A 24194-nucleotide genomic window follows, 5' to 3' on the forward strand; every position below is an offset into this window, starting at 1 on the left:
TTCATCAAACATCTGATCCACTGAACAAAGAGCTCCAAAAATCTTGATCCTACACTTCTCTTTTGTAAAGTAAATCTGAACAGCCTATATGGGCATCTACATCAACTATATGATTTGCCTGAGAAGCTGGACAGGACAAAAAAAATTAAAAATTAAAAATTAAAAAAAATAAAAAACATTTTTTGTGGCGGCCTTAATTCTTTCGTGGCGGGCCGCCACAAATAAATGAATGTGTGGGAAACACTGAGACTGAAGTTTATGCATGTTATAAATAAATAATGTTAATATAGTTAAGAACTTTCAAAATAATATTTAAGACTTTTTATGAGATTTTAGGAACATTTGAGATATTTTAAGGCCTTAAATTCAAACTGTTGAATTGAAGACTAAGACTTTTTAAGAACCTGTGGATACCTTATTACGTACCAGCTGTTTGATTGTAACGTGCATCTTAGTTGTAGTTTTCATAAACACATTTAGGGGTGTTGAAATCGCTAATGCTAATGCAAAGCCAATGTATGCTAACACTTTTTTTTATTTTTAAGTTGAGCCTTAATTAAGTTACAATATAATTTTTTTTTGTCAATTTCTTTGTTAGAAATGAACATTGCAACATTACACAGAGATAGTTTGGCTAAGTTCACACGCAGTGCTGCTGGAATGATAAGCCAAGTGCCTAAGTGCAAACCGGGCGTGAAGTGACGCCAACCCAGGTAACAAAACATGGCACCGTTGGGATATGGGAATCGGTGCCTGGTAAGACCGGCAAGATTCGTTCGGTGCCACAAAAGAACCAGATTCGGTACCCATCCCTAATTATGACAATCTTGAATACCACTGGACACTAAATAAAATAACGGCGCAAAAAGCAAAACAAACACACATTGGGCATCACAAAGAGCAACTTCCGTTAAGCAAGCTGACATGTCTCCTGGGGAACTTAATGTTAAGATATACAGTCGTGGTCAAAAGTTTACATACACTTGTAAAGAACATAATGTCATGGCTGTCTTGAGTTTCCAATAATTTCTACAACTCTTATTTTTTTGTGATAAGAGTGATTGGAGCACATACTTGTTGGTCACAAAAAACATTCATGAAGTTTGGTTCTTTTATGAATTTATTATAGTCTACTGAAAATGTGAGCAAATCTGCTGGGTCAAAAGTATACATACAGCAATGTTAATATTTGGTTACATGTCCCTTGGCACGTTTCACTGCAATAAGGCGCTTTTGGTAGCCATCCACAAGCTTCTGGCTTTTGACCACTCCTCTTGACAAAATTGGTGCAGTTCAGCTAAATGTGTTGGTTTTCTGACATGGACTTGTTTCTTCAGCATTGTCCACACGTTTACGTCAGGACTTTGGGAAGGCCTTTCTAAAACCTTAAAGGCCTACTGAAATGATTTTTTTAAATTTAAACGGGAATAGCAGATCCATTCTATGTGTCATACTTGATCATTTCGCGATATTGCCATATTTTTGCTGAAAGGATTTAGTAGAGAAAATCGACGATAAAGTTCGCAACTTTTGCTCGCTGATAAAAAAAAAGCCTTGCCTGTACCGGAAGTAGCGTGACGTCACAGGAGCTAGGATTCCTCACAATTCCCCGTTGTTTACAATGGAGCGAGAGAGATTCGGACCGAGAAAGTGATGATTACCCCATTAATTTGAGCGAGGATGAAAGATTCGTAGATGAGGAACGTTACAGTGAATGACTTGAGAGGCAGCGATGGACGTATCTTTTTTCGCTCTGACCGTAACTTAGGTACAAGCTGGCTCATTGGATTCCACACTCTCCTTTTTCTATTGTAGATCACAGATTTGTATTTTAAACCACCTCGGATACTATATCCTCTTGAAAATGAGAGTCGAGAACGCGAAATGGACATTCAGTGCCTTTTATCTCCACGACAATACATCGGCGAAATGCTTTAGCTACGAGCTAACGTGATAGCATCTTGCTTTAACTGCATATAGAAACAAAAGAAATAAACCCCTGACTGGAAGTATAGATAGAAAATCAACAATACTATTAAACCGTGGACATGTAAATACACGGTTAATGCTTTCCAGGCTGGCGAAGGTTAACAATGCTGTGCTAACGACGCCATTGAAGCTAACTTAGCAACCGGACTGCACAGAGCTATGCTAAAAACATTAGCTGTCCACCTACGCCAGCCAGCCCTCATTTGCTCATCAACACCCGTGCTCACCTGCGTTCCAGCGATCGGCAGAAGGACGAAGGACTTCACCCGATGCGTTTGGCGGCCCGGAGACGTAGGAAGTCAAGGTGAAGTCGGCGGCTAGCGCGGCTAGCGCGGCTAGCGCTCCAACAAAGTCCTCCTGGTTGTGTTGCTGTAGTCCGCTGCTAATACACTGATCCCACCTACAACTGTCTTCTTTGCAGCCTTCATTGTTCATTAAAAAAATTGCAAAAGATGTCCAGAATACTGTGGAATTATGAAATGAAAACAGAGCTTTTTGTATAGGATTCTACGGTGTACCATAACTTCCGTTTTCGGACTTCGTCACGCGCATACGTCATCATACCGCGATGTTTCAGCCGGATATTTCCCGGGAATTTTAAAATGTCACTTTATAAGTTAACCCGGCCGTATTGGCATGTGTTGCAATGTTAAGATTTCATCATTGATATATAAACTATCAGACTGCGTGGTCGGTAGTAGTGGCTTTCAGTAGGCCTTTAATTCTAGCCTGATTTAGCCATTCCTTTACCACTTTTGACATGTGTTTGGGGTCATTGTCCTGTTGGAACACCCAACTGCGCCCAAGACCCAAATTCTGGGCTGATGATTTTAGGTTGTCCTGAAGAATTTGGAGGTAATCCCCCTTTTTCCAATGTCCCATTTACTCTCTGTAAATCCCCAGTTCCATTGGTAGCAAAACAGGCCCAGAGCATAATACTACTTGGTGTTCCTGGGATGAAAGGCCTCACCTTTTCTCCTCCAAACATATTGCTGGGTATTGTGGCCAAACAGCTCATTTTTTGTTTTATCTGACACCACATGGACAAAGATAAGACCTTTTGGAGGAAAGTTCTGTGGTCAGATGAAACAAAAATTGAGCTGTTTGGCCACAATACCCAGCAATATGTTTGGAGGAGAAAAGGTGAGGCCTTTCATCCTGGGAATGTATGTAAACTTCTTGACCAGGACTGTATATTTACATAATGATAAATAGTATTTTTACATTTATATTGACTTAACACCTACTATAGCTCTGGGTCATTATAGCTGCAGGTAGATGCAAACAAATTTAGTTACATGACTAAAACGTGATTCTGAAGTGAACAGTCTGTGCGTTACAGACTCTACCTCCAGTGGCCCCCAGGTAAATTGAGTTTGGGACCCCCCGCACCAACTGTTTGCAGACGACTTACATCTTGCCAGTGAGCCTCGCTCTCTCTGGCAGCAACGTGGCTCTTCGATTCCTTGTCTCGAGTCCATTCAGCTGTGCCAAAGTCCTGACACTCCTCCACAACGTTGTTGCCTTCTGAAACTTTACGTGTCGCATACACCATCGGGATATCACTCAATGATTTGCTCCTATTGCACACAAAAATAAAAGGCAATTAAATGATGTTGGACATAAAGCCAGCAAGTGAAGAAAGAAAAAAAAAGAAAAAAAGAAAAAAGCAATTTGCAGAACATAGCCAAATTGGCAGAGATGTCACAATCGACTGTACATTGACTAATTTAACTGCATGGGTTTGATGTAAGCTTTACATGCTCTTGCACACAATCTTGAATGCAAGCATGGGAATTGCTTGCCAAGCGCATACAAGTCATGTAAGCAACAGCCTGTCTTCTCCCCGTGGCATTGAACAGGTGGCACAGCGAAACACTTGACAGGAAGAAAGCAATACTTTTTTACAAACAATCCTGTTATTTTGCAGAATTGCCTGACAAGTCCTAGCAGAGTGTCTGTAAAAAATAAATAAAAGCATTGCTGTTTGCAACGGCATTTCTTTTGTTGTCATCAAACACAATGGAGGCAAGCAAAGACGAGGCAGCCAGAGAGCAGAATGTAGTCGTAGAAATAACACCTTTGCACTTCAAGACTTACCAAATCCAGCCAGGGTTCACCTCAGGTCTGACCTGCATTGGAGAGTTTCTACTGAACCAAAGTGTAAAAGATAATATGAAAACATGGGTTGGAATATAAATAAGGCGAGGTGGTGCATAGTGCATGAAGCCAGGCAACATCAAGGTGGTATATTGTACTGAACTCAAGAAAAAGGGGGAAGACCAACATAGTACGTGTTGTAGTTTAGTTTAGTTTATTAAGGATCCCCATTAGTCTACACCGCAGTGGAGACTACTCTTCCTGGGGTCTAGGCAAAAACATCACACAATCACAAAACAAAAGATTAAAATGCAGTACAACATGATCAAATAATAAAATGTAATACAAAAATAGCAACAACAAAGAACCAAAAAAATAATAATAACTTCGAGTTTACATAATATTGTTCATACCAAAGATAAAAATAGCAATATAAAAATAGATGTATATATATATTTTTGCAAAAATAAAACAAAGAACCAATGGCCTAAAATATACACATTAGTGTACCAAAGACAAACAGTAAGTGACGAAAAAAGTACCATCCACCATTTTCTACTGCTTGTCCCATAATCAATAAAATAGTCAATAGTCAATAAAAACAGTCATGACATTAGGTACAATCTAGAATAATCTCTTTCCGCAATACTTCTCCTCTTAGTCTATTCTTAAAACCCACTCTGCTGGTGATTGATACCAGATATTGTGGAAGTCGATTCCAGTAAGTGATTGCCCTATACATTACAGTCTTTTTCAAAACATCACTTTTTAAGACGGGTGAAAGCACCTCTTAGGGCTAACCTGGTACCATAGTTGTGACTTTCACTAGCAAGCAACAGCTGAGAATACAGATATGAAGGTTTATGGTATGTATAGATTGTTTTTAAAAATAGAATCAAACTACATGCTAGTCTTTCACCAACTCTCATCCATGACAATTCATTAGTAGTTGTCAGGGACAACCGTTTTATTATGCAATATACAACTTTATTTTGAAGGCTGCACAAACGGATATGCTTTTATAGTGCTGAGGAACTCACAAATGAAAACTAAAATGTTTCTTTTAATGTAACGGTTTAGAGCAGTGTTTTTCAACCTTTTTTGAGCCAAGGCACATTTTTGCGTTGAAAAAATGCAGAGGCACTCCACCAGCAGAAATCACTGCCACCACCTGTCACATCACGCCGTGACTTATTTGGAGTTTTTTGCTGTTTTCCTGTGTGTAGTGTTTTAGTTCTTGTCTTGCGCTCCTATTTTGGTGGCTTTTTCTTTTTTTTGGTATTTTCCTGTAGCAGTTTCATGTCTTCCTTTGAGCGATATTTCCCGCATCTACTTTGTTTTAGCAATCAAGAATATTTCAGTTGTTTTTATCCTTCTTTGTGGGGACATTGTTGATCATCATGTCATGTTCGGATGTACTTTGTTGACGCCGTCTTTGCTCCACAGTAAGTTTTTGCTGTCGTCCAACATTCTATTTTTGTTTACTTTGTAGCCAGTTCAGTTTTAGTTAAGTTCTACATAGCCTTCCCTAAGCTTCAATGCCTTTTCTTAGGGGCACTCACCTTTTGTTTATTTTTACCGGCACACTGCCTCCTGCTGTTTCCGACATCTACAAAGCAATTAGCTACCGGCTGCCACCTATTACACGGTTACTCTGCCGAGCTTTAGACAGCACCGACACTCAACACCACATAATTTGCAGACATAATTACTGGTTTGCAAAAAATATTTTTAACCCAAATAGGTGAAATTAGATAATCTCCCACGGCACACCAGACTGTATCTCACGGCACACTAGTGGTTGAAAAACATTGGTTTAGAGTATGTATTTAGAGGTGAAATAGAAACGGAGTTAAAAGGATTCTAGCGCCAGGATGGTCAAATGGTCTTTTTTTTATTATATCCGTCACCATGGGTCCAATGACCAGCCTAAGAGCCAATGATTAAGCATGCAAGGTAAATGGCACATTAGGGTACATTGTGTACATTTAAGCGAATAAAAAGCATCAACTGAAACAGTTGACCTGGTTTCCTTTTCAACTGGCGCTAGAATCGTCTTGACTCAGTTTCTATTTCACCTTTAAGTACATACACTCTTTACCGTGGCGTCGTCCTAACCATTAGATTGGAAGAAACACTTCCGTTTCAATTTGTGAGTTGCTTAACACAATAAAAGCCTATCGACTTGTGCAACCTTCAAAATACAGTCGCATTACATAACAGTAAATAAAACATTTACAGACCGTTTTTAACAGGTGTCATTTACACCTGTATTGAATGCATGAATGCATACATGAATGACAACATTGTCGTGAATGTAACCCCAATAGCTAATTATGGTAACTGCCAAGACAAATTGCAGTCAAACGTCCAAGACAAATTGCAGTAGTGTATAGTTCATGGTGGAGATTTTTTTTATTTAAAAAAGTGTTAATACTGTAAGTATTGTACTAATTACGTACCAGATGTTTGGTAGTACTGCGCATCTTAGTTGTAGTTTTCATTGACACATTTAGGGGTGTTGAAAACGCCATGTTAGTGCATAGTGCACTAATGTTTGTGTCATTTGGCATCTTTTTACTTGCAGTAAACTTGAAACAATGACACACTTGCACAAGTCCAATTAAAATGGGTGCTTTTAGATTTGACTGAAGCCCAGTGTATGCAATGACAATATGCTGCACACTGACTTTATATAAAAATACAACCAAATATAGCTCTCCTGAGCATGTACAGTACGTCACAGCATGTAAGGCCATTAAGAACACGGCAGGGAAGTCTTTGTACTGGAACACATTAACCATAATGGAAGAAATTTCCACATCTTTTTTCTTCTAAAGCATTCAATTATAAACTGATGCATGCATCCTGAATGTCAATATTCACACGACTCAAATGTCAAACCTGTTTTGCATCTGCAACAAAGAGTTACATATATTTACGTTGAAAAGAGTTGGTGAGCAGCAGATGCTGACCGTCAAAACAGGGTCCAACTTGATGTGGTCTGAAGCCCTAACGATTCATTAAATCATTTGATTAGAAAAAAGCTTGGACTTATATGATCCTGCTTTGAATGATTGTTTTAGTGTAACTAATAAAAATTGATCAAATCCAGACCACAAAGAGTGCATGGAACTTTAAATTCGGAAGTATAGTTTCTGAGCGACCAATTGGTAAGTGGGTGCCGTGATCTGTGTGAAAAGCAGAGCTTTTTTGTTTTCTTTTTTAATTCACACAATTTCAATGTTGATTTGCATTTGTTCGAAGAAAAAAAAAAAAAAAAAAATTATGGCAAGCAGAAAAATATTTTATTTCAACTACCGTATTTTCAGGACTATAGAGCACACGGTATACAAGCTGCACCCACTAAATTTTAGAAGAAAAAAAAAGTTTCCGATATACAGTATTAGCCGCACCGGACTATAAGCCGCAGATGTATACGTTGGGAATGAGCTACTTACCGTATTTTTCGGACTATAAGTCACAGTTTTTTTCATAGTTTGGCCGGGGGTGCGACTTATACTCATTCTTGGTGTTGGATTTTATCAAATAAATTTCCCCCAAAAATGCGACTTATACTCCAGTGCGACTTATATGTTTTTTTCCTTCTTTATTATGCATTTTCGGCCGGTGTGACTTATACTCCGGAGCGACTTATACTCCGAAAAATATGGTACACAGAAGCATTTTGTAAATGTTTATTTAGAGACCTTAATTGTTTCCAAATTGTGCCTGTAACACGGCAGTAAAACGGGTGAACAAACAAAACAAAAAAGTCTTCATTATGGACCCACTAGCTACAAAAGCTAGGTCTCTAATCAGCTAAACACACTCAATAAGTCCATGGTGACGTTTTGGTGAATTTACTGAGGAATTTGTGAAACAATACAAAAAAAATGCCATTGTAAGTTAATACTAGCGCAGGCACTCGTAAACGTGTTAGCATAGTAGCTAATGCTAATGACGCTAGCTTGTTTACATTACAAAGGCACGTACAAATATGCATAACAACACTCCTACAGACATTACACATGGGATATTTTATTATGTATCAATTGTAAAACTTAAACGATGCTTGGAGCGATAAATGAAGAATCCATACGAGTAGAAACGCTATGGACGGCGAGAGGACCGAACGGCAACTGTACTATCTTTTTTTTTTTTTGTAAATAAAAAAAGTCTAAATAGAAGGACAATGCGGTCACTGCAGGTGACCAAACTTGTCCAAAAGATGGCGCCAAAGCACAAACAAAAACACACCAATTAGTTTATTTGCTTTGATTTTTGAAAGCTATTTGCAGTATGACCTTAAGCACAAAAAAAAAAAATCCATACATTAGCCGATCCGTTTTATAAGCCGCAAGGTTCAAAACCTAGGAAAAAAGTAGCGTCTTATAAACTGGAATTTATGGTATTTTCTCCAAAATACACATTGAGGCTGAAGTGTATATTAACTAATCAATAAACGACTCGATTACTAAAATAATCGATAGTTTCAGACGTAGTGTGGTCCACTTTTAAGAAGGAATGGGTACATTTCACATTTTATATTGGTGTTATTGTATGTTAATAAATGTTAATTGTTTAAAAATAAAATGTCATTGTTTAATGTAACATTTGAAAATGAGTGGATATTGATAATTGTGCTAGTTGTTATATCTTGTTGTCTTATTACATTACCGAACCTCATTTGCAAGTATTATTTCATACACCTTGCATGCAGTTGCAATTCAAAGATGTTGTATAGCAGTAGTGTGTATAGGCTACGGTGTGTTGCCCAGCTAGGCAGCTGCATGTGCCGGGTCTAGTCTTATGTTGCGCCCTACAAAGGCTTTATACTGTAAATAATATACATGTTACACATCATTGTAATGTACATTTTAGGTGGTTTTCATTACCAAATTTGGAGTTGTTGGAATCGCTAAAGCTAAATCAGTAGCATGTATATAGCAAAGCCAAAAATTAGCATCAAGCTAGCGCATTTTGGAAAAGCGGAGCCTTACTTTATGTTTGTGCATTTTCTATCAGCAATACTTGCTTTGTTGGCATGAAAAAAATGCAACCTTACTCAGAGGCAGTTCGGCCGCTCTGGGGCTGCTTGAGTGCTTGTTCCCTTGCCAAGCGTTTTAGTCTGCAACTGGACGCGACGTCACGAGTTACAAAGGCATCGACATTCGGCACCGTTTGATTTTACATTATTCGATACCTGATAGGAGCGACATAATTCGGCCGGTGCGTATAAAGGCACCAAACTCGATACACGTGCCTACATTTAAGACCGGACAGTTGACGTCGTCTACTGCCAGGCTCCCTAAACTAACTCCAGGCTTCGTACACCTTTTCAACCAACCAATTTTACAGTTTTCCAGTACCCTTCAAAAGGCGAAAACCAGTGTGAATCCATCCATAGTCTTGTTGTTTGAGGTCACCAATTGCTGTCTGTAGGAAAAATACGGAAAATCTGCTAAAACCTAAGCCTAACATTGAACCAGCAGTTATCATTAACTGAATGGGGCATAGAAAATGAAGCAGTGTTTCTGTAGACTATTCAATGTCATTGGTGTTTGCAAACGTTGTTTACTTGTTTGTTTGTATCATCATCATTCATGTATACATCATTCCTTACAAGAAATAATTATTATTGTTTACTTGTTTGTATCATACATGCATACATCATGTTCATCATTAAAACGACAACCTCCCGGCATGATGGACCGATGCACCACTGTCCTCTTGGGGGCGGCTCTGGCATGACAACAACCTAATGTAAGGGCTCGTGCAAAGCCAACAGATCAGGCGTGTATCTTTCATTTTTAGAAGGAAACTTGTTTTATTTTTTTTCATTTTATAATTAGCCTATTGAGTCAGACTGCCGAGAAATTTGATGAACATTTCCAAGCACTTCACCCAAAATTCAAGCATTTTTCAAACCTTGAAAACACAACATTAAAATCCAAGCATTTTCAAAGTTTTCAAGCACCCGTACGAACCCTGCAACTCCCGCGGTTTGCATACAATGAAGATGTTCCAAAAATGTCCGCACATTATAAATGATTGACAATTCTTCCGACGAGGCAGAGCCTAAAGCAACTTGGGTAATATCCAAAGGGGGTGCGACTTGGAGGATAACTTGCTTTACCGTTAAACCCGATGCACAATTCACAAAACCTCAGAGACTTTACGAGAAATCTACTTTTCAAGATGGTCTAAATATTTGACTTCATCGAAGCTGTTCAAATACATCACTGAGCTCTAGATTTGTAACGCTGACAAGAAATGTTGGAGTATTTTAACATGCACTTTCGACAATACACCTGACTAAATGAGGTTTATATTTCAATAGCAAGTAAATCAGCAAGAGAAATGACTACCGCGAGAGAGGAAAGACCTCAACCGTTTCACACTTTTTGTGGAGAGGACTCATTTTGTACCTGATAAATGAAGTCGAGCAGACTTTCCCACTTTCCTCTCTTCGTTTCCTCCGCAGGACTGGAGGTGGGATATGGCCTTTGGTCAAATGCTGTGTGGTCTCCATCCTAAATACCTGCTCAGCCTCTGCATCGCTCCCGCAGCCTGGAGAACACAATGTACATACAGATCAGAGCTTAACCTTAGTTGACATGCGCCACACACACACACACACACAAACTTCAGAAAACACAGTTGTGTCATCGATGGATCATTTTAGCACCACAAGGAAAAGCAGGGTGACATCATCACCCCAGTTTTAAGCCAAGTGATTAAAACTGTGCACACAATGTTACAGTAAGTGGGGAAACCTTTTATATACATTTTATTTATCTTTTTTTTTTTTTTTAAATGGGAAAACTATACAGGGATTTACCCTGACTGAAGCACCTTTTTTGTTGAGTTTAAATACACCACCTGAATGCTCTATGGAGCAAAGCGAAAATGTAATTAGTATTTCTGTCAGTGGACATTTCAATGCATTTTTAGACAAGGGTGGGAGCCAGACTACGCACAAACACACGCATGCACCGACGTACAATAAACAGATAAGACCGAGGTCAGTTTTCAGAATGCACTTTGAAAAGAGCAACACGTCGGTAATTGGATCCACAGCCCGGAGAGGGTTGGAAATACTAATCCGCTCAGACGGAATAGAGAGAATGGAGCACATTTAGATACGTCTTCAATGACAGACTATTCTTCTTCTTTAGTAATTGCATCACCTACTTTTACCAGTGTTTTTTAACCAGTCGCATATAGAGAGAGTATGGTCAACTAAACGAGACGTCGCCATGTTTGCTACCAAGGACGTGTGCAACTCTGCCCGGAAGCATGCAATTGAGTCGATCTGACGTTAGGTTTCCTGACTAAATAAACCAAAAATAATATGTCTAAATATAGTTTTGAGGTGACGACTTGTCCAGGGTATACCCCGCCTTCCGCCCAAATGCAGCTGAGATAGGCTCCAGCACCCCCCGCGACCCCAAAAGGGATAAGCGGTAGAAAATGGATGGATGGATATACTCCAGCTCACAAATTTACAATAGAACATGATTTTCTATAGTCAGAGTAGTATATATAAGAATCATTTTGGGGCAATTTTGATGCATTCCACTGCTACATTCATGCAGTGTTTAGTGACCAGCGGCTCTCTAACACGCTCCCGCCGGCGAAATGTTCGTCAAAAAAATACAAGACCAAAAATAAACGCCCTCATTTTGCCAAAATCCTCATTAGCTTTGGACCAACAATTACGGAGAAAATATGACTTTTGTGTGAAGTATGTCAACTGTGGTGTCTGCCTTCAATGTATCGTTTGTAATCACTGCTTTTAGAGATGTCCGATAATATCGGACTGCCGATATTATATATTATAAATGCTTTAAAATGTGATATCAGAAATTATCGGTATCGGTTTCAAAAAGTAAAATTTATGACTTTTTAAAACGCCGCTGTACGGAGTGGTACACGGACATAGGGAGAAGTACAGAGCGCCAATAAACCTTAAAGGCACTTATTTTGCGTGCCGGCCCAATCACATTGTTTACAATCATGGCCACCAGCAGCGAGAGCGATTCGGACCAAGATAGCGACGATTTCCCCATTAATTTGAGCGAGGATGAAAGATTTGTGGATGAGGAAAGTGAGAGTGAAGGACTAGAGGGCAGTGGAAGCGATTCAGATAGGGAAGATGCTGTGAGAGGCGGGTGGGACCTGATATTCAGCTGGGAATGACTAAAACAGTAAATAAACACAAGACATATATATACTCTATTAGCCACAACACAACCAGGCTTATATTTAATATGCCACAAATAAATCCCGCTTAACAAACACCTCCCCCCTCCCGTCCATATAACCCGCCAATACAAATCAAACACCCGCACAACACACTCAATCCCACAGCCCAAAGTACCGTTCACCTCCGCAAAGTTCATACAGCACATATATTTCCCCAAAGTTGCGTACGTGACATGCACATAGCGGCACGCACGTACGGGCAAGCGATCAAATGTTTGGAAGCCGCAGCTGCGTACTCACGGTACCGCGTATCCAACTCAAAGTCCTCCTGGTAAGAGTCTCTGTTGTCCCAGTTCTCCGCAGGCCAATGGTAAAGCTTGACTGTCATCTTTCGGGAATGTAAACAATGAAACGCCAGCTACGTGTTTGTGTTGCTGCAGCCGGTCGCTAATACACCGCTTCCCACCTACAGCTTTCTTCTTTGCTGTCTCCATTGTTCATTAAACAAATTGCAAAAGATTCGCCAACACAGATGTCCAGAATACTGTGGAATTTTGCGATGAAAACAGACGACTTAATAGCTGGCCACAATGGTGTCCCAAAATGGCCGCTACAATCCGTGACGTCACGCGCAAACGTCATCACACCGAGACGTTTTCAGCAGGATATTTCACGGGAAATTTAATATTGCACTTTACTAATCTAACCCGGCCGTATTGGCATGTGTTTCAATGTTAAGATTCCATCATTGATATATAAACTATCAGACTGCGTGGTCGGTAGTAGTGGGTTTCAGTAGGCCTTTAATCAATGTTTACTTACAAATTTAAAAAAACATTTGTGCTACAATGAATCCACATCAAACTAGAGAAAACATGTTTTGTAAGTTGTAGATGTTTATGCTAACATTAACCTTGTTTCAGTACAAAATCACCTTCACTGTTTGCACGGAGTCCTGGGGATTCCGCAGAGTCGACGCTGTCCACTGAACTCCCCTGCTTATAGGTTGGCCTCCTGCCTGGATGACAGCACTCTCTGTAGACGCCATCTTTTACAAAAACATTAGCGCCCTCATCTAGAGCCTGAAGCAAGAAGCGAGGGTCAGAGCCGTTTAGGGTTTGACTGACGTAAGTAAAGACAGAAAAAGATCAGACCTTGGACAGAGCCAATCCTAACAGTCCTTCAAAGGCCTTGAAGTTGAGCTGAGGACCGCTGTAGAACTCATCAAGGTGGGACTTACGACCCAACCAGTAGACTGTGATCAGAACCTGAAATAGACGTAGAATCACAATCAGAACTGCACGAGTATAAAGCAGTAACCAAAAGAACGCAGGCTGAATGAACAAAGGCTATAAACATAAACTCTACCCAAAGCATTAAAGGGTAACAGTCTGTAACGTCGCAGTAGCTTTGAATCAATCTTAAATAGAAACAATGTTTAACAAAAGGTCTTAAAAAGTGCTGTGCAGTTTTATTTCCATGGAAGACAAAGACAAGGATATTATTCACAGATGTGTGAATAAATGAAAATGTGTGAAGATTGAGACCTTCTGTTACGGGGGTTATACAGCATCTGAATTAATACTGCAGACCCCCGGGTACACACCAGACACCTATTAGGAAAACAAAGCCCTGTAATTTATGTGCATGTTTCTCTATAAGCGGTTTATTTTTTGCAAACAATGCAGTGGGCTTTTTAGAATAACTCTTCGAAGGAGTATCACCTCTGAGGTACTGGCTTTTTCCATGGCAATGACATTGACTGAAATTAGCCCTATATGAAAGAAGTGGGGGGAAAATATTAATACGGCAATATATTAAGATACTTTTTCTAATTATATTAGAGTTATCCATTCATCTTATATCCATTTTTTTTCATCAATCAAATAATCGAATAAAACACTTTCTGGCCTCAATGAGACTTTTAGGGAAAATAGTGAAAATCTATTCAAAAAAGTGTTGGGAAAAAGTTTTCCCGTCACAGCGGCTGCGTAGACGACACGTTCGATGCAGCTTCAACTTGGAGCGGGTGTTGTGGCAAGACATGCAACCTCCTGGAATTCACGCAAATGTATGGATCACGTAAAAATCATCTGGACTCGGCACACTGCAAAAACTGAAATCTAAGTAATAATAAATATCTCAAATAAGGGTGATATTTGCTTATTTTCTGTCTGATAAGATAATTCTTCTCACTAAGCAGATTTTATGTTAGAGTCTTTTACTTGATTTAAAGGTTTTGGTCCTAAATGATCTCAGTAAGATATTACAACTTGTTGCTGAGATTTGATGACCTATATTGAGTAAAACATGCTTGAAACTAGAATATCAACTGTTGCAAAGCTGTGTCATCAACACTCACAAGTATAAAACTACTTTTTTAAAGTAATAATTTCTCACTTCTAGCATGAAAAAAAAAAAAGATTTTGACAATTGTGACTCATAATTAAAACAGATGACAGCCAAATGGACTTTGCTGTTCTATTTACAATGAAACAAGAGAAAATATGTACTCACATAGTAGTACAGTTGGCACAGTACAGTAAACTGTCAGTTAATATTTAAACATGTAACATGTGACATTTCAAACAATTTTGAACAGAAATAGTTAATGCACATTCAGATAAATTCTTCAAAATTACAATTAAAAAAAATTATATATGTACTGTACACAGTATATGCGCACTAATTGAAAGAGCACGCACTTGGCGCGATGATGTCCTATTATCGATGGAAAAATGCATTTTTAGACAATGTGATTTGCCTGAACGGCTGGGAGACCCCGAGTGTAACAAGCGGTTGCCTTGTTGCCTTTCCATTAAGAACAATAAATTAGTTTTTAGTATAAGTTTGCTGGTTTCAAGAAATGTAATGCCGAGCGCATATCATGTCAAGATAATGGCACTAGCATTTACTTAATTTAAGAATTTTTTTTAACATATTGAGTGAAAAGGTCTCTTTTTTTCTACCAAGAAAAGTGCACTTGTTATTAGTGAAAATATAATTATTTTAAAAGGTATTTTGGGGTTCATTGAGGTTAGCTAATTTTACTTGTTTTGAAAAGTCTTGACAAGCCAAATTTTCTTGTTCTATTGGCAGATAATTGTGCTTAGATTAAATAAAATACCCCTCATTTTTGTATTTTTTTTTCTTGTTTTTGAACACTGACTTTTTGCAGTGCAGTTCATCGGCCGACTGGCGATCAGTTAAAAAAGGCAAATAAAGACACCCGATCCAATCCATGATCGGGACACGTCTAAATGCAATACAGTAGGAAGGCCCTAATCGTCTCGGTTTACTGACACATGAAACGTGCTGAATTGGGGGTGTGCACTATCCCCTTGAGCGGCCAGATGGCAGTAGTGTTGAATATCTTAAATGTGTTTTGGCAATTCCACGTTTGGCGCATTCCATCATTTTCAGCACACTGCATTGCCAAATGATCAAAACCCCACCTTCACATGGGCCAAACAAATCCCTTCGCCTACTGTATATTGCAATATCACAATATAGTATGGTATCGTGACTCACATCACCCCCTGAGAGGTGAGGGGAGCAGTGAGCAGCAGCGGTGGCCGCGCCCAAAAATCATTTTTGGTGATTTAACCCCCAAATTCCAACCCTTGATGCTGAGTGTCAAGCGGGGAGGCAATGGGTCCCTTTTTTATAGTCTTTGGTATGACCCGGCCGGGGTTTGAACTCACAACCTACCGATCTCAGGGCGGACACTCTATCGCAAAGTCCTTGCCAATACCCAGCTTTAATTTACAATTAAAAGTTATACACATCGGGAATTTTTTTATTGGAGACTTATGGATTTATGATATCTAAAATCTGCACAAGACAAGCAATGGCAGAAGACAAAAAAATACACAATACATTCTAAAGATTTACTTTAAAACAGTGGTTCTTAACCTGGGTTCGATCGAACCCTAGGGGTTCAGTGGGGGTCAAGACACACCCGACTCATCGTGTAAATAAAAACTTCTCCCTATCGGCGTATTACGGATACGGCAACAGCAGAAGTCAGACTGATTTGCAGGTGTGTAATTTGTTGTGAGTTTATGCACTGTGTTGGTTTTGTTCTTTGAACAAGGTGATGTTCATGCACGGTTCATTTTGTGCACCAGTAAAAAAAAAACATGGTAACACTTTAGTATGGGGAACATATTCACCATTAATTAGTTGCTTATTAACATGCAAATTAGTAACATATTGGCTCTTAACTACTCATTATTAAGTACTTATTAATGCCTTATTCGGCATGGCCTTATTATAACCCTAACCCTCTAACCCTGGCCCTAACCCTCTGACCCTAACCAAATAACTCCAAATGAAGTCTTTGTTACTTAGAATATGTTCCCCATACTAAAGTGTTACCAAAAACATACAACTTTGTCTTGAATTTGAAAAAAAACCCCAACATTTTATTTTTCACTAAAGAAGGGTTCGTCGAATGCGCATATGCACTGGTGGGGTTCGGTACCTCCAACAAGGTTAAGAACCACTGCTTTAAAAAGATAGCCTAATTAAATATCTCAGCAGTTTTCTTAGCAGTTGTAGTTTGTGTTACAGTAAATATCTCCAGTATGAACGACATCAAACATACATGGCATACAAAACTCTATGAAAGACGAGCTTCATAACTCTGGATTTCAATGGACACAAATTGACCCTAATTGCTTAATAAAAACAAAAAAGCTACACTCATTTCCACACCAAAAAAACCGCCTCATTACCGCGTGCATGTGGCCAACTATTGTGTGGATTTAAATGGGGCTTTGGAGGCTGCAGAAACATGTAAAACAACATAATAGTGCACGCATACCAGCACGTCCACTCGTACAGTGTGCGCCCCGCAATCAAAAGCTCACGTGGTCCAACTGGGAAAGAAGAGGCCACTTCCAAAAGGCAACGCAAACAGTGCTTTTCAATTAGAACATTTGGTGGTAGAGCTGTGACATGATGTGACTATACTAAGCTAGGACAAACGTTCAGTGTCACCATTACTTACATTTTTGAGTCTTCGGGTGCTGTCATTTCTCCTACAATACAAAAAAGACCAACATGAGGTAGGCTACAGTCGGCTGTGTGTAACAATGTACTAAGATGTAGGAAATCAAAATTGTGCACATTGCGTCAACCAGCATGTTTACATACACGTTGGTAAAACAAAAAGTTAGTGTTTAAAGCATACTTGCCAACCTTGAGACCTCCGATTCAGGGAGGTGGGGGGTGGGGCGTGGTTAAGAGGGGAGGAGTATATTTACAGCTAGAATTCACCAACTCGAGTATACATATATATATATATATATATATATATATATATATATATATATATATATATATATATATATATATATATATATATATATATATATATATATATATATATATATATATATATATATATTTATTTTATTATACATATAAATAAAATCAATACTTGAACTTCAGTGTTCCGAAGGCTATCCAGTAGATGGCAGTATTGTCCTGTTTAAGAGTGTCACAACATTGCTGTTTACGGCAGACGAACTGCTTTACAGTAGACGGAAATGTTACTGCTGTTGTTGTGTGTTGTTGTTGTTACCGCGCTGGGAGGACGTTAATGAAACTGCCTAACAATAAACCCACATAAGAAACCAAGAACTCGCCCTCGATCATTCTACAGTTATATCGTCATTGGGCAGGCACGCTGTGTATATCGTGGGAAAGCGGACGTGAAAACAGACTGTCGCCGCTGTCCCCACTCAGGTCCGCATGGAGATGGAGGGGGCGTGGCCTCCAGCTCCGGCTGAATTCCGGGAGTTTATCGGGAGAAAATTTCTTCCGGGAGGTTATCGGGAGAGGCGCTGAATTACGGGAGTCTCCCGGTAAAACCGGGATGGTTGGCAAGTATGGTTTAAAGACAACTGCACCTAAGTGTTGCTCGAGTTGACAGGTCCTGCAGGTCTCCTGGGTGGAAAAGCTGCGACTCGTTCAGTCCCAACTTCTCACAAGCTTTAAGAAACGCGTTGACGTTATCCTGCGGATTCAAACCCAAAAGTCAAGAGATTGCCCACAATAAGTCGGCTAGGAAGTCAAAGTACAAAGTACATACCTCAAATATCTTTCTTCTAGGAATGTAACCATTTCTGGTATTAACGATGACCTCGGTACAACCTCCACCGTTTTGAATTTCAATTATCGTAAAACTAATTGATAAACGAAGATACTGCACATTTCTTGGAGGCGCAAGCTAGCGCCCGAATCCCTAGCTAGCTTAAAACAAGAGACATTAACATATTTCCCCATTACAAACTTCATACCCCAATCCAAACTTATGAAAACACATTGCTGTCTGATCAAGTAGGCTATAAGCTTAGCACAGAGTAGTGACTGACAGCCCTTTTGTTTTCGTTGGAACAAAAGTCTCACTCTTGTTAGCATTAGCATGAGCGATGTTTCACCAGTGCTGCTAAGAAGTAAGGGGAGGGCACAAGGGCTACGGAAGCTCCTAAAGGAAAAAAAGTATGTTGAAGAAAGAGGAGAAAAATATATATTTGAATATATCGATAAAACCGATATCGCCCAGGCCTTTATGTGTCTATCCATTTTATTTTTGTTAAATAACACTGGTAAACACATTTTTAGTTTTGTGTATAAGTACTTTTAGAGCACATTTAACATGATAATACCATGATAATAACTAGATGAGGCAATTCATGAAGGGATTGCGTGTGAATGCTCCAATGCTTAAGTTGAACTGAAATCCTGGATTTTTTTTTTTAGAATTGTTGATGTAGAGCACACAATTCCCAAACAGGCTTAATATGTTAAAGTTGGAACAGTTTGAATCAGATAAAAAATGTAGAAGTTTTGGAACTTTGAAGAATGTCCAAAATTGTTGAATTTCCCGAAAAAAATTGGGAATTTTGGGAAAAGCGGGAATTTTGTGGAAAATGGTAAACAACATGAATGGTCTGAATGAGTTGAAATGGTTGGTGTTGGAATTTTTCCAAATCGGTCGAGAAATGTTGAAGTAGTAACATGTGGAATTGAAAAATGGTATTCCGGAATTCCTAGAATTTCGGGAATTTTTCCAGTTCAAAAAACAGCTTCGTTTTTTGTCCTGATTAAGAGGAATGTTTTGACAGTGGAACGGTTGAAAAATTGTGAAGGAGTAGTCGCCAGAAAAAAGGGTGGAAATAGGGCTTGGGAAAAGCAGGAATTCTGGAACGTTCTGGGATTTTTTTGAACATGGAAAAATGATAGTTTGAACTTTCAGAATGGTGGAATGTGTTGGTGGAATGGTTTGCATAGGTTGAAAAATGTGAAAGTGGTGGAAGTTCATTTGAATGGGAAAAATGTCCCGGAAAACCTGGAATTCTGGGAAATCTGGAATTTGTCAAGGGAAAGCCCACGATTCCCAAATAGGCTGAACAGTTTGAAGTTGGAACAGTTTGAATCAGATGAAAAATGTAGCAGTTGTGGAACTTTGAAGAATGTCGCAAATTGTTGAATTTCCCGAAAAAATTGGGAATTTCGGGAAAAGTGGGAATTTTTTGGAAAATGGTAAACAACATGAAAGGTCTGAATGAGTTTAAATGGTTGGTGTTGGAATTTTTCCAAATCGGTCGAGAAATGTTGAAGTAGTAACATGTGGAATTGACAAATGGTATTCCAGAATTGTTGGAATTTTTTCAGTTCAAAAAACAACTTTGTTTTTTGTCCTGATTAAGAGGAATGTTTTGACAGTGGAACGGTTGAAAAATGTGGAAGGAGTAGCCGCCAGAAAAAGGGTGGAAATAGGGCTTGGGAAAAGCAGGAATTCTGGAACATTCTGGAACTTTTTTGAACTTGGAAAAATGATAGTTTGAACTTTCAGAATAGTGGAATGTGTTGGTGGAATGGTTTGCATAGGTTGAAAAATGTGAAAATGGTGGAAGTTCATTTGAATGGGAAAAATGTCCCGGAAAACCTGGAATTCTGGGAAATCTGGGAATTTTTGGAATTTGTCAAGGGAAAGCCCACGATTCCCTAATAGGCTGAACAGTTTGAAGTTGGAACAGTTTGAATCAGATGAAAAATGTAGCAGTTGTGGAACTTTGAAGAATGTCGCAAATTGTTGAATTTCCCGAAAAAATTGGGAATTTCGGGAAAAGTGGGAATTTTTTGGAAAATGGTAAACAACATGAAAGGTCTGAATGAGTTGAAATGGTTGGTGTTGGAATTTTTCCAAATCTGTCGAGAAATGTTGAAGTAGTAACATGTGAAATTGAAAAATGGTATTCCGGAATTCCTGGAATTTCGGGAATCTTTCCAGTTCAAAAAACAGCTTTGTTTTTTGTCCTGATTAAGAGGAATGTTTTGACGGTGGAACGGTTGAAAAATGTGGAAGGAGTAGCCGCCAGAAAAAAGGGTGCAAATAGGGCTTGGGAAAAGCAGGAATTCTGGAACATTCTGGAATTTTTTTGGACTTGGAAAAATTATAGTTTGAATTTCCAGAATGGTGAAATGTGTTGGTGGAATGGTTTGCATAGGTTGAAAAATGTAAAAATGGCGGAAGTTCATTTGAATGGGAAAAACGTCCCGGAAAACCTGGAATTCTGGGAAATCTGGGAATTTTTGGAATTTGTCAAGGGAAAGCCCACGATTCCCTAATAGGCTGAACAGTTTGAAGTTGGAACGGTTTGAATCGGGTGAAAAATGTGGAAGGTAGAGCGCGCCAAAATCTGGAGAATAATAAGTAATTTTGGTGTAGAAAACCATGTATGTGAACGCTTTGGAGCATTCACACAATAATGATGATTTCAGTCACATTAACTGATATGAAATGTTCATATTGTTTCATCCATAGCTGGTGTAAGTTATGTGTTTATTGGTCAACTGTCTGCAACTTGTGGGAACTTTGATGTGGGAAAATATCTCCAGCTAGTTATTGACCCGAGTTGGTGGGTGGCAATTGATCTCTTCCTCGTCTTGCTGTGAGCAGTTTTACAAATGTGTCTAAAAAGGCGTCAACATCGCCCGGAGCCAAAATAACATTTTTATATAATTTATACAAAACATCTTAATATATTCAGAAGTTTGGTGGTCAGCCTGAAAAAGAACATAAAACTGATTTATTCAATCACAGCGGAATATTTTAATAAGGACATGACCACATTTCCTGGGGCCTCATGTATGAAGAGTTGCGTGGAGTTCCTACTAAATATGGTGTACGCTCAAATCCCCAAAAAACTTTGTACGTACAAAAAGTTTCAAGTGTATTAAAGTGTGCACACTAGGGTTCTCTCGATACCAATATTTTGGTACCGGTACCAAAATGTACTTTGATACTTTTCTAACTAAAGTGGTCCACAAAAAAATGGCATTATTGGCTTTATTTGAACAAAATACAGTACATTAAATATATGTTTCTTATTGCAATCCAAGTACAATTTAGTCCTTCAATAAAATAGTGAACATACAAGACAACTTGTCTTTTAGTAGTAGATTAAAGATTAAAGTACCAATGATTGTCACACACACACTAGATGTGGTGAAATTTGTCCTCTGCATTTGACCCATCCCCTTGGGGAGCAGTGGGTCAAATGCAGAGGACACATTTCTAGTGTGTGTGTGACAATCATTGGTACTTTAATCTTTAATCTACTACTAAAAAGTAAACAAACAAAGACTCCTAATTTGTCTGCTGACGTATGCAGTAACATATTGTGCCATTTATCATTCTATTATTTTGGCAAAATTATAAAGGACAAGATGTAAAAAATGTATTATAAATCTACTTGTTCATTTACTGTTAATATCTGATTACTTTCTCTTTTAACATGTTCTATCTACACTTCTGTTCAAACGTAATAATACTTTACATTAGTTTTGGATGATACCACAAATTTAGGTATCAATCCGATACCAAGTAGTTACAGGATCATACATTGGTCATATTCAAAGTCCTCCTGTCCAGGGACATATTTCCTGACTTTATATACATAATATAAATAAAATAAAATAAAAACAAAAAGGATTTTGTGACGATAAAAAACATTGATGTAATCATAGTATCAACTTGATACGCTCTTGTGCTTGGTATCATTACAGTGGATGTCAGGTGTAGATCCACCCATGGCATTTGTTTACATTGTGACGCCGGTGAGCTATTGTATCCTCCTACGGTGTGTAGTGAAGCATGTTTAGCTATTCCTCGTCCTGCAGGGATGATACTTGTAAGAAACTTACTTTGTCGCCATGGAGGCAAGGATTAGTGATTTAGAAGTAGCTACAACACTGCCGATTGCGGATGGACATTAGCCGCTAACTAGCTAGCCATGTCTTAAAGCACCTCTTCCTGAGGGTGTTTCAGTGTTATAGCTTCACCTTTATTGTTAGTTTTTAAGCCAAAATGCATCCGTTCTCCCTTTTCTGTTTACACACTGTGTCAGCTTGTAAGTACTCTGTGATTGTGTGCTGCCGAACATGCCCCTCTTCTCGTAAAACCAGCAACGTCACGACGACACGCCGTCATGCCTGTAAAAAAATATATATATATGGCGAACCGGTACTTTTCAAACAGAGTATAGTACAGTTTTTGATTCATTAGTACCGGTATACCGTACAACCCTAGTGCACACGCAAGAATCCAAGCACTTTTCTTTTTTGGAACCCAATCAGCATGGAATTGACCACAAATGCTGGACTCTGTGTGGTCAAAGTATGCAGTGCATGTAGGAATGTGCACGAAGCATGAAGTTGGCATGTTTCCACATTCAGTTCACTCAATACAGCTCAACTGTGCTGTGAAAAAGGGTTTTTGTGCGTACGCACGTTTAATACACGAGGCCCCTGGTCAGCAGGTACTGTACTACAGCATGTCGCACCAAAATAACAAACATAGCTGAAAATGTAAACACCTACCAGGCCAGCAATGGGAGTAGAAAGTCGATTGAGCTTCTTGATGATGCCAGGTTTTAACTGGTTGATCAGGCTACAGAAACATTAAATAGATTCAATTCGAGGAAGCATATTGATGTGACAGAAACACTTGCTCAGGTAAGGCACCAGCACCAATAAATGGACACAAATATATAAACAGGAGCAAAAATGCAAATACCCAGATTAAATATTCGGTTATGCTGACACTGCAGTTTGGCTCAAGTCTGTAGGTGTTAAACATACTGAGGAGCATCTGGCAGTAACGTTCAAATCCAGCAGTAAATGACGGAAGTGCAATTTTGCTTCAGGTTTAATATATGCACCAGTTTCACGAGTTGTTTAAGCTTTTAAAAACAGTACTTTCCACTAGGCGTGGGCCAGTATGAGATTCTGACAGGATGATAATCACAGGCAAGGATATCATGGTTTTACAGTATGGTATTGGGTTGTCTTGCTGCCGGTACCAAAATGTATTTCGATACTTTAAGGCCTTTCAAAATAAAAGGGGACCACAAAAAATGTCATTGTTGGCTTATTTTAAACAGAAAAGCTTATGATACAGTAAACATACGTTTTTTTAATTGCAATCAAAGAACAATTTTGGCATTAAATAGTGTACTTATTTCTCTTTTAGTCGTAAGTAAGCAAACGAAGACTGCTAATTTAGCTGCTGACGTATGCAGTAACATAATGTGTCATTTCTAGTTGTATTATTTAGTCAAAAATATGACGGACAAACAGTAGAAAATGTATCATTAATCAACTTGTTCATTTACTGTTAATATCTGCTTACTTTCTGTTTTAACATGTTCCATCTACACTTCTGTTAAAATGTAATAATCACTTATTCTTCTGTATGATACTTTACATGAGTTTAGGGTGATATTACATATTTTGGTAACAATCCAATACAGAGTATTTACAGGATCATACATTGGTCATCATTAAAGTCCTCATGTGTCCAGGTACGTATTTCATAG

The 24194-nt window shown here is 38.7% G+C and overlaps 1 protein-coding gene across 4 annotated transcripts in view; it reads right to left on the reverse strand.

Annotated features, from left to right (window-relative positions):
* Nucleotides 1-24194, reverse strand: part of LOC133641568 (LIM domain only protein 7-like) — a 90672-nt gene that overhangs the window by 51619 nt on the left and 14859 nt on the right. For all 4 annotated transcript variants that reach the window (XM_062035408.1, XM_062035389.1, XM_062035397.1 and 1 more), the window contains exons 4-10: nt 23197-23266; nt 18219-18325; nt 17315-17345; nt 13455-13568; nt 13235-13382; nt 10521-10662; nt 3404-3569 (exon numbers count right to left, since the gene is read on the reverse strand). In XM_062035408.1, coding sequence (XP_061891392.1) covers nt 3404-3569; nt 10521-10662; nt 13235-13382; nt 13455-13568; nt 17315-17345; nt 18219-18325; nt 23197-23266 — 778 coding nt within the window. The remainder of the gene's footprint in view (nt 1-3403; nt 3570-10520; nt 10663-13234; nt 13383-13454; nt 13569-17314; nt 17346-18218; nt 18326-23196; nt 23267-24194) is intronic.

Source organism: Entelurus aequoreus, linkage group LG02, assembly GCF_033978785.1.
Source record: "Entelurus aequoreus isolate RoL-2023_Sb linkage group LG02, RoL_Eaeq_v1.1, whole genome shotgun sequence".
NCBI lineage: Eukaryota > Metazoa > Chordata > Actinopteri > Syngnathiformes > Syngnathidae > Entelurus > Entelurus aequoreus.